At 35.8% G+C, this 15,243-nt stretch overlaps 1 protein-coding gene across 25 annotated transcripts in view; it reads left to right on the plus strand.

Moving 5' to 3' along the window:
* Positions 1–15,243, plus strand: part of PCM1 (pericentriolar material 1) — an 88,668-nt gene that overhangs the window by 46,969 nt on the left and 26,456 nt on the right. For 10 of the 25 annotated variants that reach the window (XM_049704137.1, XM_033400654.2, XM_033400653.2 and 7 more), the window contains 4 exons: positions 650–821; positions 3,577–3,935; positions 11,349–11,510; positions 13,797–13,853. In XM_049704137.1, the coding sequence (XP_049560094.1) occupies positions 650–821; positions 3,577–3,935; positions 11,349–11,510; positions 13,797–13,853 (750 nt within the window). The remainder of the gene's footprint in view (positions 1–649; positions 822–3,576; positions 3,936–11,348; positions 11,511–13,796; positions 13,854–15,243) is intronic. The other 15 variants (XM_033400666.2, XM_033400668.2, XM_033400667.2 and 12 more) reach the window with 3 other exon arrangements.

Consider the following 15,243-nt stretch of genomic DNA (forward strand, 5'->3'; position numbering starts at 1 on the left):
TTTGTCATAATATGCCTTATACCCATGCCAACCCTGTACGAAGACTGTTCATTCTTCACAGTCAATCTAGTTCAGTTTTGTGAAACCCTCCCTGATCCCCTTCTCCCACAAGTTGTAAGTAGCCGTTTGTAAATACCTCTGATACAGCAATATATATTAAGTATGTGATTATATTTTACTTCCCATGTAGAGTGTAAAGAACCTAAGCTTTGGAGCCATGCAGACCCGAGATCTAACCTGCTCTTTCATTTACTAGGCATTTGATCTCTAAACCTATTTTCTCACTAGTAAAATGAATATAATACCTATTTCACAGTGTTGTTTTGAGCATTAAATGAAGTAACATGTAATGTGCCTACAGTGGAGTCTTGTACCCAGTAATACTCTGATAAATATCAAGCATTATTTTTGCTAACTTTTAGGTCTTAAGGGGTTGGGGATCAGTATTTATCTTTGAATCACCAATGCTGAAAACAGCAGACTGAGTTGTAAAACAGTGATTGAGTAAATGAGTGTTACTTTATTTTAATCACAAATTTTTCTTTTGGTGGATTTGAATGGCATATTTAATTAAAACTATTTTTTAATTTCATTTTAAGGCTAAAGGTGCTTCTTTATTGTTGTCTTACCCATTGTTTTTATTTATTAGGTATGAATTTCAGCCCTTTATTTCCTTCTAATTTCGGAGGTTTTTCTCAAAATATTTCTGCACCCACTGAACAGCAGCAACCATTAGCCCAGAATCTTTCAGGGAGAACAGAATACATGGCTTTTCCAAAACCTTTTGAAAGTAGTTCTTCTGTTGGAGCAGAAAAACAAAGGTACTTGATTGTAAACATAATCCATTATTTGCTTAAACATCACTTTGTGATTACATCTAATTATCTGTAATTTGAGAATGTAATTAGGGAGGATGTTTGTGATTGTCTGACTTGATAGTGTTGGGAATATGAAGTTTTGACATCTTGCCAGGTGTCACTCAGGTGTATACCTGCTGCTAACCCTTGTACAAGAGCAGTTCAGAGTTTTGATCAGGGTGTCCCGTGAGGTTCATTTTGGAAGGATATGACCTAACCCATAGAGTGTCTTTGGCCTTGATTTGATATCTGTCTTTAAGGTTATACCAGTTCACTGTTCATTGATGTAGAAATAGAAACTAATATTAACTGCTGGAGGATAGTTGTTACAAAGTGATGGCTCCTTTGTTTGATTCATGGCCCCTGATTAGAGTAAGTTTCTAAGGCCCATCCAAATGTAATATTGAGTACTATTAGGTTATAAAAACAACTTTTGTCAAGGAAGTTTTAGCAATACATAGTCAGGATTCCTTTTTCTCTCTGTTTCTAACATTTATTATTATTATTTTTTTTTGCGGTACGCGGGCCTCTCACTGTTGTGGCCTCTCCCGCTGCGGAGCACAGGCTCCGGACGCACAGGCTCAGCGGCCATGGCCCACGGGCCCAGCCGCTCTGCAGCACGTGGGATCCTCCCGGACCGGGGCACGAACCCACGTCCCCTGCATCGGCAGGCGGACTCTCAACCACTGTGCCACCAGGGAAGCCCACATTTATTATTTTTTAATATGATAATCTTCCCAATTATAATTTTGACCCAAATAGTGTGTGAAAGACTCATTGGATTGGCTCAGGTTAATCATTCTTTAAAGCATTTTTATGGCTTGATAAATAATGTTTTTAATGATTGTTTTAATCCAGAAAATGATTTTGATAGCCTGCTGGTAAAAAGATTATAGCCTTTTTATTGTTGTTATTTACTTCAGAAAAACTTTTTAAAAGGAGGAAAAATCAGAGGTCAGTTGAGCCTAATACTTGTTCTGTCAGAAGTATCTCTATGATTTTGTTTTTCCTATCCCTTTATAAATATATAGGTCACATTACTTCTCCCTTTAGTTAGGTGTGTGGGCATGTCTCAGCCTCTTAAATTAGCATTTTGACAGTTTAATTGTTAAATCATGAACATTTTGGTTTTGTTCTTTACCTAATTAACCAAAAATTCTTAAAATTCAACTTGGTGTTCACCTCCAGGAATCCTGTGGTAGACCTCCCTGACCTTGCCTGACTCCTTTTCTTATCTGCACTAACCTTTTTTTCCTACTAAATCTTGTGTTACTCTGTGAAAGTATTCTATTGTCAGAGCCTAAAACAGTGTTTAGTGTTCAATTGACATTGAGAAATGGTGGTTGAATGAATCTCCATCACAAGCAATAAAAATTTATTCAAAGCTTTAGTGAATGGTTTTCCTATTGGAAGGTCCCTACTTCATTATTATCTATAGTTTATATGTAATTGGTAGTAAAAAAAAAAAAAGATGCATCTGAGTATTATTATTTTAGATATTAGACCTACTTCAGATTGGACCTCATCTCTTTCCAAAATTTCAGCTGTTATAGGTTCCCTGAATTAAATGGCTGGAGATAACAAAGAGGTCAGATAAAACATTGTAGTTGTTAGCTCGGGTCAGAAAACTTTTCCTATAAAGGACTACGTAGTAAATATTGCAGGCCATAGTGTCTGTCATAACCATTTATCTCTGCCATTTTTGCACAGAAGCATTTATAAACAATATGTAAACAGATAAGTTGCTGTGTTCCAAGAACACTTGATTTATGGACAGTGAAATTTGAATTTTATGTAATTTTCATGTCTCATAAACTATATTTCTCCTTTTAATTTTTGTTCAACGATTTAAGAATATAAAGATCATTCATAGCTCTCAGGCCATACAAAAAAACAGGCAGCAAGCTGAATTTGGCATGTAAACTGTAGGTTTGTTAATCTTTGTCTTGAATTAATCCCTATAGATCAATGTCTCCCAAATTATATTCTTAGGAACTCTGTTGTCCATGTCAGGTTCTGTAATAAAAAGTTTCAGACAGCATGTTCACTATGTTCCCTTCGAAGACATTTATAAAACACATTGGCATATTGAAAGTTCTGAGAAGTACTGCAGACCTGTTTGACTTTGTTTTGCGTATTTTTTCCCAGATTTAGATAACCAGTGAATACCTATTAACATATTAAGGGATGCCAAAGTTTAGCAGATAAAATTTGGAAAATGACACTAAGCTAACAGAGCTAAATAAGACTTAATGTGCAGAGAAATAAATTACTAGTTACATGGCCAATTGTTTTCACCAGATTCTGGTTATATTTGAACTGCTTTAGGTGACACAGATCCATGTACGTTTCCAAACTTTTTACTGTGGTTCTCTTTCAGTTGTTTCTTTAAGTTTTTTGGTTTTTCCTTGTATGTCCCATCCTCCCTTGATCTTACCTTCCCACTCTTTCCATCATGAATGCTGGACCTTTGGTTTGGAAGTCTCACTAGTGAAAATGGTTTAGTGAGAAAGGTCTAAGATTAAAGTTTAAAGTAATTTAGTACCTTAGCCTGTGTAACATTTTCATTTTTAATGTGTATTTTGTGGGAATATTTTTATAGCCTGTTGACAATTTTTATTTACCTGAATCTACTAGTAGACTATAAGTATATCTGGAGTTTTCAGTAGATATAGAAATATATCATTGTAATATATAAAAACTTATTTTCATTGGTAAGGAATCAAAAACAGCCCGAAGAGGAGGTGGAGAACAGTAGGACACCATGGTTATATGACCAAGAAGGTGAAGTAGAAAAACCATTTCTCAAGACTGGATGTGCAGTGTCTGTAAAGAAAACAACAAATAGTAATCGCAAAAATCAATTAGATACCAGTAGGAGAAGACGCCAATTTGATGAAGAGTCGTTAGAAAGCTTTAGCAGTATGCCTGACCCAGTAGATCCAACAACAGTAACTAAAACATTCAAGTCAAGAAAAGCATCTGCACAGGCCAGCCTGGCATCTAAAGATAAAACTCCCAAATCAAAGAGTAAGAAGAGGCATTCTACTCAGCTGAAAAGCAGAGTTAAAAATATTGGTAAGTACTGAAATTTGTTGACTTGATCAGCATAAATGTTGGTACGCTTACTCTCACATGTTGGCGTGTATCATTTCGGTGTGGCTGTTGAGGAGGCACTGTTGTAGACCCACCTGAGCAAAGTCATTTTTAGTTACCTTTGAGAACTTTTTAAATAAAATTTATCAAATAGGGTTTAATGGTGTAGCTATTTTAAAACATGGCATTTATTCTTTTTTGTGCTTCTTAAAACTTCTTACTACGTATGTGGTTCCTATGAGCTCGGAACTTTTACTGTTCTCTTGTTTAATATTACGTGCAAGACCTCGTTGGTGACTTCTGGCTAGATCCGCGATGGATTCATTTAAAGAAATGCAGGCCTGTGACTACACTGCAGTCTTTGGATATCATGTAGGTGAAGTCACTTTTAGAACAAGTTTGCTCTTAGTCCTTCAGGAACTGAACCTTAGTTAATAGGAGAAAACATTAATCCATATTTTATTGAATCTTGTCATTGAGTATAATATCAAAGTTCTCTTTATAGTGTTCACTGCATGCCACTTCTTTAAAAAATAGATTTTTTTATGATTTTTGAAGAACTTAGTGAAGTCTAATACTGGTTAAAAATTGATTTACTAGCTAAAATCTGGAATATTATAGTTAAAGGATGCTCCTTCCAGTTTGCAAGGGACACTTTTTGGCTGTGGCCTTGAAAGGTCGTTCTGCGTTCAAGGAGATAGTATTTGGTGCTTAAGAGCAAAATATTCTAGGCTTATAATCAGAAAATTGTGAAAACTCACTGCACCTACTAACTTCCTCTCTTGGAAGCTCACAGTACATTATAAGTGTAGTAAAGGTCCTGGGACACTGCAGTTAAAATCCACTTGTAAGCTTTGGCAGCATTCATCTCAGCCATCTTTGGATAATGGAACCCTTGAAAAATCTGATGAAAACTATGGATGTGAAAAAGAATACATGTACGGTTTTTTTCATTTCAGTACCTCATGTTTCCTAAAGTCCTGGGCTGCTACTCCTACTCCCATGTAAAGAATCTGATTTCATGGTTAAACAAGCAATCGTGAACAGGGGTAACATTTTTCTCAGCATACACATTATCATCCTTGAAATAATTTTTCAGTTATTTAGGTTTGGGAGGAGCTGATTACTTAGTAGATTAGTGATCTGAAACCATTCAAATGAATGAAAATACAACTACGATGCCTTCTCCATGGTCACTCTTGGTGCCACTAGAGAGGATTTAAGGAGATAGTGACCATTTTGAGAGAGGCCCTCGGGGTAACTCTGAACTTCTTATTAACGTAGTTGCTCCAACAAAATGCTTTTTGTCATATGAGTAAATGGAAAGAAACTAACCTTTGTTATCCCAGCGTTCTCTCATTCAGCTGGTTATTTTGAGTGTGCTAGGGCAGTGCGTCTTGAACTTGATAATGTTTCATACAAATCTCCTTGGGAATCTTGCTTAAAGTCAGAGTCTGATTCCGTCAGTCTGAGGAGGGACCTGATAGCCTGCATTTCTAACGAGTTCTCCCATGCGTTGTTGACCAGCATTGACAGTGTAGTCTGTGGACTAGTTTGAGTAGCAGGGTCTTAGAGGGCACTCAGCCAGCATATGGCCATGTCTGCCTGAGCCTAGAAATCCTGGTGTATTTGTAGTTTTGAAACCCCTTTATTCTGAAGAATTATGGTTCCAGATATACAATTCAGCTTTTCTTTTACTTCAAGGCAAAGATTGACATTCTGATCTATTTGCTCTCTTTTCTCATGCTTCAGTATAAAAATACTTGCCAAGAATGCACATTCACATTTGTTCAAGAGGGCTTTAAGACCATCTGTTAGTGGGAGCTCCACTTTAAGGTGCACACACAAAGGTAAAAGACCTGATAGCAGAACCGAACTAATATATGCAGAGTCAAAATAATATGTAGCAAAATCAAATGAGCTAAGTCCTTGCTATGCAGAATGTGAACCATGGACAGGCAGCATCCGCATCATCTGGGAGCTTATTAGAAATGCAGACTCTTGGGCCCCACCTTATACCAACTGAATCAGTATGCATTGTTTTTCAGTTTGCATATTAGCAAGATTCCCGATGTTTTAATACGAATATATGCACATTAAAGTCTGAGAAGTGCTGAGCTAGACCACTAATTTATGTTGCATTTGTTCTCTTTGTGGGATAGGAATAGCCATGATTTCTTAGAAGAAAGAATGTTTACTCTGTCTTAAAGGAAGGAGGAATGGAGGTCGATGGGGGGAAGATTGGAAAGCATTCCAAATTGTAGTAACAATAGGAAAAGTAATATAGAGTCAGGGTGAAGCAAGAAGAGAAGATGAGAGAACTGGGGAAGGAAATAGGATATGACAAATAGGCCAGCACAGTGGGACTTAAGTTGCTGTCTTAAAAGATATAGTACAGCCAGTTATACTGTTCCAAATTTGAGCTGTTTCTATGTTTTTTGCACATGTTGACAGTCTTCCAGAAGTAGCATGCTAAATCTTCATTTAACTTTGTTTCACATGATGGTAATGTACCAATGATGGTAATCTTTAGAAGGTCTTTATATATAAAGATACATATTATTGCATGCAGAGTAAGATTTTACAAATTATGTGCTAATTATCTTTTAAGCTTCAGTTCAAATTCAGACTTTATGAGTTGAGCATGACTTCTTGCCTTGCTGGGTACTTGAGTTATCAGACATATGACTTGGTTTACAGACCCATAATTTGGCTACACTCTACCAGACCCATTTCCTCTTTTGATGGTATTAGAGAGGAGTAGAAGCATATAGTCTAGATGGTCCTCATTCTTGTTTTGGGAAATTGGATGAGACTATTAGTATACTGACTTCTGGGTTCCACCCAGTCCTGAACCTTTTTGTTTCTTTCTTCCCCCACTCTTCTTGCTCACTAATGAATATTGAGATAAAATGGATGTCTCGCATTAGGCAAGATAAGCCCTGACAGATGTGGCCCATTTTAGATTCAGAGTTTATTATTTAATGAAGTCAGAGAAATAAGGGTAGCCAAAGGTGCCAGCTCCCTGTGTCCCTTATTCCACTCACCACAAGGGCGACGCTGAAACAGAAGGGGCCAGATGATAGTTGCATCATGAGTGGTGGGGCACCCTGTAGCCTAGGAGCCAGTGCTGTGCTGTAGCTAAGCCACAGTCGAGAATGGAGATGTACCCTCAGGGGGTGAGGCAAACTGGTCTCATGTTTTCATCAGAGCCCAGGAGGAGATGAGAAGTTCTCTCATGACAGCCTTTCAGGGGAAAGAGAGGAAAATCATAAGGCCTTCCGCCAAGACTTAGATTCAGCGACGGTTCATTCCTTCCCAGTGTGGCCTGTGTAGGTACATGGAAGGTCTCCAGGGTGCTGTGGCTGAGCTGTTTCCCTGTATTGAAGACACAACTAGAAATACTGTTTCTTCCAGCTCTGTCAGCCACTTGTGCTGAGAAAGACAGGAGATAACCCCCTTATAATAATGACCATCATATGTCGTTGCTGTTGTTATATCAGCTGGCCTGGCCAGTGTTACTCTGAAGTATTACTGACTTTCATTAAATCTTCTACTTTCCCTGGAGGATTACTATTAAAGTGTCCCAAAGAGAAACAAATCAACAGTAGTACCTTAACTTTGGAAATCTAGCCCTTGATATTTTTAAATTGGGACTCATGTAAAACCATGGGGTTTTTTTTTTTCCCTCTTTTTATAGCATCTTAAAAATTATAGCATGCTTCTCTTCACAGTCTTAGCTCTTTTGGAAGATGACTGAGTTTTTTTTTTCCCCTCACTACTGGGGCTCCCTAAAGAGAATTTTGTGTATGCTGCATAATATATATTTTAATTTTGATTAGAATCCATTCAGCACTTTTCACATGATTCAGTAACAGCAGTTAGAAGCTTAATTTCATTTATATAAATGTTCTTGTTAGAATAACATTCTTTATTTTCTTCAGAGCTATGTTTGCTGTTAATTAAATAAGCAATAGTACTACCATTTATATCATCTTACATATTACTCTTGGCAATCATACCTTTTATTGCTTTTTATGTAGTAGTCCAAAGTAACCAACAGGGCTCTTTTTCCGGTAAGTTTCATGCAGATTGAATGAGAGTGGCTTGAGAGTCTGAGAGACCAACAAAGAAATCAGGAACCTATACATGAGATGATGAAGTCCTAACTTGAATGATGGCCTTAGAGAAAGAAAGGGAAGTTGAATCCAGATAGGATATCACAGAGAATAATTTGACAATATATTGGGAACTAATTTGTTATTAACAGAGCAGCCGTTGTGATCTAGAGAGATAAGCAGCAAGGCTTTAGGTTCTGCTGGCTCTTTCAGAGAGTGAGCAAAAATCAGAGCCCTGTGGTTCTTAGAGAAAACTTGGTTGGAGGAGATCCATGCAACCCCTCCTTCCACGGGGAGGGCGCTTCCCTCCCTTCCAAGAGGAGCAGTCTTTTGCCACTTCAAAGTACTAACAGGAAAGGGTGTCACTGAAAAAAGAGGCGGCATCCTACCTACTCTGAACACGGTAAAGCATTTACCTTTGCAGCTGAGGAGCCTGAGGGGTCGAGAGGCTTCCTTCTTCATCGTCTTGATGGGAGGCTGACAGCTTGCCAGCCAGACCACTGCTTCACCATGGGCATGAGGCTCCCAAGCACTGCCAGCGTGCTGCCATTAAAGCTGCCCAGCAGTCAGGTCCAGCCTGAAGGGTAGATAAGAGTTGGGGCTAACCCAGTAAACATAACAGTGCACATAAAAGGGACCAGCAGCCAGAGAGAAGTCATGGAAGCAGACCACTAGAACAGGTAAAATCTAGTAAAAACAGAATTACTGAAGGAAATACTCACTTGAGCAAAATGATAAGAATACTTAAGCAGATTGAATTATTTTTAAAAAGCAGATTGAATTATAACGTAAATTCTTGAGAACTAGAAAAAATGATTTTCACATTTAATGTTTAGATTATTTGAAAAAGAGGACAAATGCTATTAAGTTCCAAATTACTGGCCTAGAAAATTAAAGGGAAGAACTATGTCATTACACAGAGCAAAAAGTACTAAGAGATAAAATAAAGAGGGAAATGATTAGAGGCTTAAGGACAAATCTTGGAGATCTGATATACAAGGAGTTCTAAAGGAGAAAAAAAAAAAGTGGAGAGGCAGTAATTCAACAAATAATAAAGGGGAATCTTTAATGAAGAAAGACTCAAGACCGCAGATCAAAATAGCTGACTGTTGCCCAGCCAGGAGGCACGGAGACAAAGTACACACCCCTTCTCCCCTGTGTATAGACTGATACAGTTCCTGGATTCCGAGGAAAAAGTAAAAATCCTCTAAGCTTCCAGGTTGGAAGAACAAGTTACATATAAAGAAAAAAAACAAACTGACATCAGACAGTCTTACTTAAAACCTAAAAAAGTAGAAGTGAAATGACATCCATTCGTGGACAAAAAGGGACTACAACTCAAGAATCCTACTCTCTGACAAGAGACTGTTCACCTGTCAAGCTGAAAAAACATACTGGTGTATCCTATCTGAAGAAAACTATAGAGACAACATATGAATCAGATAGAGACCTTTATATAAGGGAAGGTGAAAAGGAGAGGTAACAGTTCAGTAAAGAAAGCAGTAGTTTAATCTCAGCTATTAATGTAAATTCAAAAGTAAAATACTAGCAAATTGAACCTGCCAGTATATGAAAAGAGTATTAGACTGTTGTCAGCAGGGTTTATTACAGAAATGTAATCGTGATTTATTATCAGGAAATCTGTCAACATAATTGATTCTGTCAACCACATTACAGGACAGAAGTCATGTAATCATAGTGGTAGGTTAGATAAAATTTTAAGTCATTCCTAATGAAAATGCACCTAGAAAGGGAAGCAGTTATTTAAATATAATAAAGTCTGTTAGCTGATGCCACTTACAGGCACTATTGTAAATGAAAATACTCCAGAGATATCTCTATCAAAATTAGGAATTAACAGGGATTCCCTCTCTACCACCATCATTATTTAGCATTGGTTGGAAAGTATTATGACAAGATTAAATGATTGGAATAAATATTTGAAAAGGAGGGAAACAAATTTTATATATTTTCTAAGCTAGCCCGAGAGACACTGGAAAACAGCTACCTAAGTTAGCTAAGTTAGTAAAGTAATTATGAAATAAGATTATGAAATAAGTGTGTAAATATTTTTCTCTGTCATAGTAATACCCAGTAGAAATGGAAGTGGCAGGGAGTATTCTTTTCATAGTAGTATCCAAAGCTACTGGGACCAAAAATCCTTAGGAATAAATTTAACAAGAAATGTACGAGATCTATAAAAATTTTTTTGAAGAACACGAAACAAGATTAAGCAAATATAAAAGCATAACTATGTTCTTAAGTTAGAATTTATAAAATTGCAACTAAAGATTCTGCACGCTGCAACAACGATCCCCCGTGCTGCAGCTAAGACCTGGCATAGCCAAATAAATATATAAATAAATATTTAAAAATAAGTAAATTCTCCTCAAATTAATAAATACTTTTAATGTGTTTCTATTTTGAATCCTCATGGATTGTTTTTGAAATTGGGGGAAAAAGATCTCAAAACTTGTGTGGAAGGACCAGTGTCCAAAAATAGCTAAGAAAAGAAGCTAGATAGGACTTGTCTTACCAGGTGTTTAAACATAGTGTAGAACTTCTGTGGCATTGGAATAGATAAGTTAAACAGATGGAATGCCCAGAAATAAAACCCAATAAATGTGGAGATTTAATATATTGACCAAGGTTGCATTTTAATTCAGTGGGAAAAGGGTAGGTGTAACCAACTATCCATGTGGAACAAAATAAAGTTGAATTCCTACCTTGTGCTAGATGCCGAAAAGTAACTGAAAAAAGATTAATACCAAAACTTGGAAGAGTTAATAGAATATATGTATAACCTATGGGTGGGGAAGGCTTTATATCATTTATACCAAGTCATATTAAACAAAAGGTATACAAAAGCAGACATCTGATTATTTAATGCCCCTCATTCTTCTGTCTATCATGGACATATATAGATTAGATGTGATTCTCTCTTGTATTTCCTAATAGTGAAAAATAGTTAGCTTGGAGTCTAGTAGAGAATTTGGGTTATATAAGGTCTACCATGTAGTTTGAGTTGGGATGTATTCATTGAGATGAATATTGAAGGACAATGAAGTGTTAGAATTTATTACTGTTATCCTGTGCCTACAAAGGTTATCGCAAAGATTTTTCTGAAACATACTATTTACTAGTTTGATTTCTAGTTATACCAGGCCTTCACAGCATTCTAAATTGAGTGACCTATACTGTTTCACTATGGAAATCAATTTCCCTTTCAGTTTGAGTTAGTTGCAACTGATAACAGTTGTCACTTTTTTTACTCAAGGGTATGAAAGTGCCAGTATGTCTAGCACATGTGAACCTTGCAAAAGTAGGAACAGACATTCAGCCCAGACTGAAGAGCCTGTTCAAGCAAAAGTATTCAGCAGAAAGAATGAGCAGCTGGAAAAAGTAATAAGATATAGTAGGTCTACAGAAATATCTTCAGGTATGTTCTTTCTTTGGTTTGTTTTAATTTAAAGACTTCTTCACCTTAGATTTGAAAAGCTATATTAAAACAAGCTTAAAATTCATCTATCACACTTTTCTATCATGTGAAAGGTTTTATAGTAGAGTTTACAGTACACAGTTCTTGATGTCAAGAAGTGTAGACTGGAAATATATTTTATTGTTATTGTGATACTATCTTTTGATGCATTTTGATAAAATTCTGAATGAACAAGTGTAGTTGACATTAATTTGGTACTCCTAATTTGAAATTCTGAAAATATTATCTGAATAAGAGTTGGATATAAAATCACATCGTTCCCCTGCTTAAAATCTTTGGCCTTCACCGTGCCTGCAGGAGAAAGTCCAGATGCCTCAATGTAACATATCTGACCAGCAGAGATTTGATTCCTTCCTGCCTCTCCAGACTCATTTCTCACACCCTGTGCCTTGAACTTGACTCTTTCAGTGGCACTAAACTGAAGTTTTCCCATAGCCACCTCAGCAGTTGTCTTACCTCAGCAGTTGTCCTTCCTGCCTCAAGTCCTTTTTGCTCTTTGTTGGCCTTTGTCTCTGCTGGCTCTTAAGTAAAATCTTAATTCTGCAACTCTGGAACTGTATCCAAATCCAAGCTGGGAGAGGTTACCCTTTCTCCTTTTTGTTTTTCTGTCATAGCCTGTGTAAACCTCTTTTGTTGCCTGTATCACATTATGTAGTATTTACTTGTTTAAGTGTCTGTATCACCTTTTTGGTTCCTTTGGCAGTAGATAATATTTTTTCATATTTGTATCTTAAATGTTAGCATGGAACCTGACACATGGTAGGCACTCAGTGAGTGTTTATTGAATGAATGGAGTCATAAGTATTTGCCGCCATTTTAGTTTAAGTAAATACTGGCACGTCCCTGATTTATAAAGAATAAGTACGTCTCAAAGAAATATGGAGAGGGAGGCAGTAAATATAGACTCTAAATTTTCAGTTGTCAGTAAGACCCTTGGTGAAAATGATAATAGTAGCTACCATTTGTAGTATGCTTTACTGTTTGCAAACTAAACAAATTACTCATCTCATTTGAGCCTCATAATCCTTTGAATTCATTTTGTTTTCATTTTGCAGATGAGGAAACATGATCAGAGGGGGTGCCTGTTTTTTCCCAGTGCTCATAAAGGACCAGTAGTATAAACTGGTACAGTTTTTTGGGAAAAATGTCATGCCCTTAACCCAGTACTTGTAGGCATCCATCCTAAGGAAACAAAAGTGAAAAGAAGAAATTGAGATTTAGGTGTTGACTGAACCATTATGATTCCAACTATTTTAAACAAAAATCTGGATAAAAAAGCTGGAAGAGAATGCATCAAAATGTTAATAGTGGTTTTATTATCTTTAAACTCCTCTATATTTTATAAAACTTATAATGAGTATTTATTACTTTTGTAATCAGAAAAGAAACATCACATTTATTCATATTTTGAAATGACCTCCTCAAGGTTGTATTGCTAGCAGATGGTAGAACCGAAGTTTCAATCCTGGTCTCCTGTTAAGTCCAAGATCCTTTTGTCAAACATATCAATTCTGTTGTTCCGACCCTAGCATTTTACCAAAGTTTTGTAGTTTCCATCTCCTTTCACTATCTTTATCAAATACTGATGTCTTCAAACAATAAACAGTTGGGTGGAGGTTGGAGAAAGGCACTAAATTGATAGGCTTAATAACTTAGATGTCAGTTACCTAAATAATTGATAGTTGGTCATAGTACTTCAGATCTTATTACTGTCACTTAGAAACATATAACCATCAAATTTTGGTGAACTAAAAAAATGTTTGAATAATATAAATACTCCTCTTTTCTAAAAAGACAGTTATAGTTTTAAGCATTACCCTAAAATTCTTTATAGCACGTAAGAGTAGTTTTTGTTATATGATCATTAGATTGTAGCATATATGGCTGCTAGTATTGAACTGTATACAGTCCTCTTCTCCCTCGGGGGTTGTGGGGGGTTCCCTTTGATGTGTATGCTTCTAAGAGTGAATGGTAGAAGTTTATTATGATAGTCATCATCAGTCACATCAACACAAGTTTATAGCAGATCTTTTGATATTTTCCCTGAAGAGAGATTATTTTTAAACAGAGCATAAACCATACCTTGTGATAACATTTCAGTTCAGGCAAACGATTTTAAAGAAATTTGCTTATTTCTTTTTTTCATTCATTTATTCATGTTACAGACCCTGTCTTTACTATTCATACACATTTTATGTTCATCCTTATGTCTGCCCTTTCCTACAGCACATGCTAGGAGAATACTACAGCAGTCTAACAGAAATGCATGCAATGAAGCGCCAGGTAACAATCTGCTTAGTTTTGGTGTCCACTTTTTGTTAGTTCTTCCATTGGTCCTAAAAATCCTTAGTTTTATTGTTCTAATTAATTTTTTAGATTTAGTTTAGTGTGTATGTGTTATTTGGCTGATAAAAGAGAAAGAATTCAAACTTACTAAATTCTGAAGGTTTTCATTTATAATTCTTTACTTGGTTGGTAAAATTGGCTGCTTTTCTTATTTTCATTTTCTGTTAGTGTATGTAACATAACCAACACATTCATGTAGGTAATAGAAAACATTTTTATAATTTAGTGTTTTATTTGAAGTTATTTATCTTGTATTCTTTAAATGCTTATGAGCATTCATATTTTTTGGAAACAAAAATATAGTTACTTTTATTCTTAGCTCTGATTTACAGTGTTAAGTATTGTGTATGACTTCTGTTGTAGTTCTTATTTTTCCTTACCAGTCAACATGTATAAAAAAATAAACCGTTGAACAAAAACAACTATGACATGCAAAGACCATGATACATAAAGGTCATGGAAAATTGCAGAATGCTATTTTTGTCCTTAAACTATGAATTTTCTTTAGACATGGTTCTGTATGATTTAGAATTGTAAATATTCTTTAATGCCTCCTGTGCTATACATGAGTAAAAAAGAAAAGCCTGTATGAACCTCTAGGGGAATTTAAAGAAAACAAAAAGAACAAGGACCTAGCATGGAGGAAGCTAAATGTATCAGTGGTACTTCCTAAAGAAGAAAAGAACTCTGAAAGTAGGATAAAAACAAGATGGAGTCAGACAAATCTGGCTGAGATCAAGGATTTTTCTAGCCTAAACTAATGCATTTTAGTCCAGGAGGAGAAACTGGCAAAAACTTTCCACTTTTCTATTGTAGGTGAGAGGGATGAAGCATATGTTTGGCATAATTCATTATTCGGGAATAATTTAATCTTTACTGATATATAATTTAGAGTGATAATTTTATCACATACAGAGGTAATTAAATATGCTTTGTTCTTATATCTTTAAAATAAAAAACTTTTTCTAAAACAACTGATCAAACTACAATATAGTGTATAAATTGGGAAAGTTTGTGTGACATCCCATCTTCTTACCTGGATTTTTCCTATAAATAGAGATTTACTGCAGAGATAGTTCTGGTTCCTGCTCATAGTAAATATTTTTATAGTAACATAACACATTTGAACATTTTAAAACTACTAAGAGAATTTTAGTATATTATTTCATTTTATACTCATAAATGTCTGAGGCAAGATAGGGAAGTTGCATATTTATTACCCTTATTATTTTATACTTGTGGAAATTGAGACCTGAGGATGTTAATTTGCCTAGTAAATTAATGGAAAGTTTTTTCATTAAACCACATTTGCTTTGCATTTTTAAAA

This window comes from Orcinus orca, chromosome 21 (assembly GCF_937001465.1).
Source record: "Orcinus orca chromosome 21, mOrcOrc1.1, whole genome shotgun sequence".
Classification (NCBI taxonomy): Eukaryota; Metazoa; Chordata; class Mammalia; order Artiodactyla; family Delphinidae; genus Orcinus; species Orcinus orca.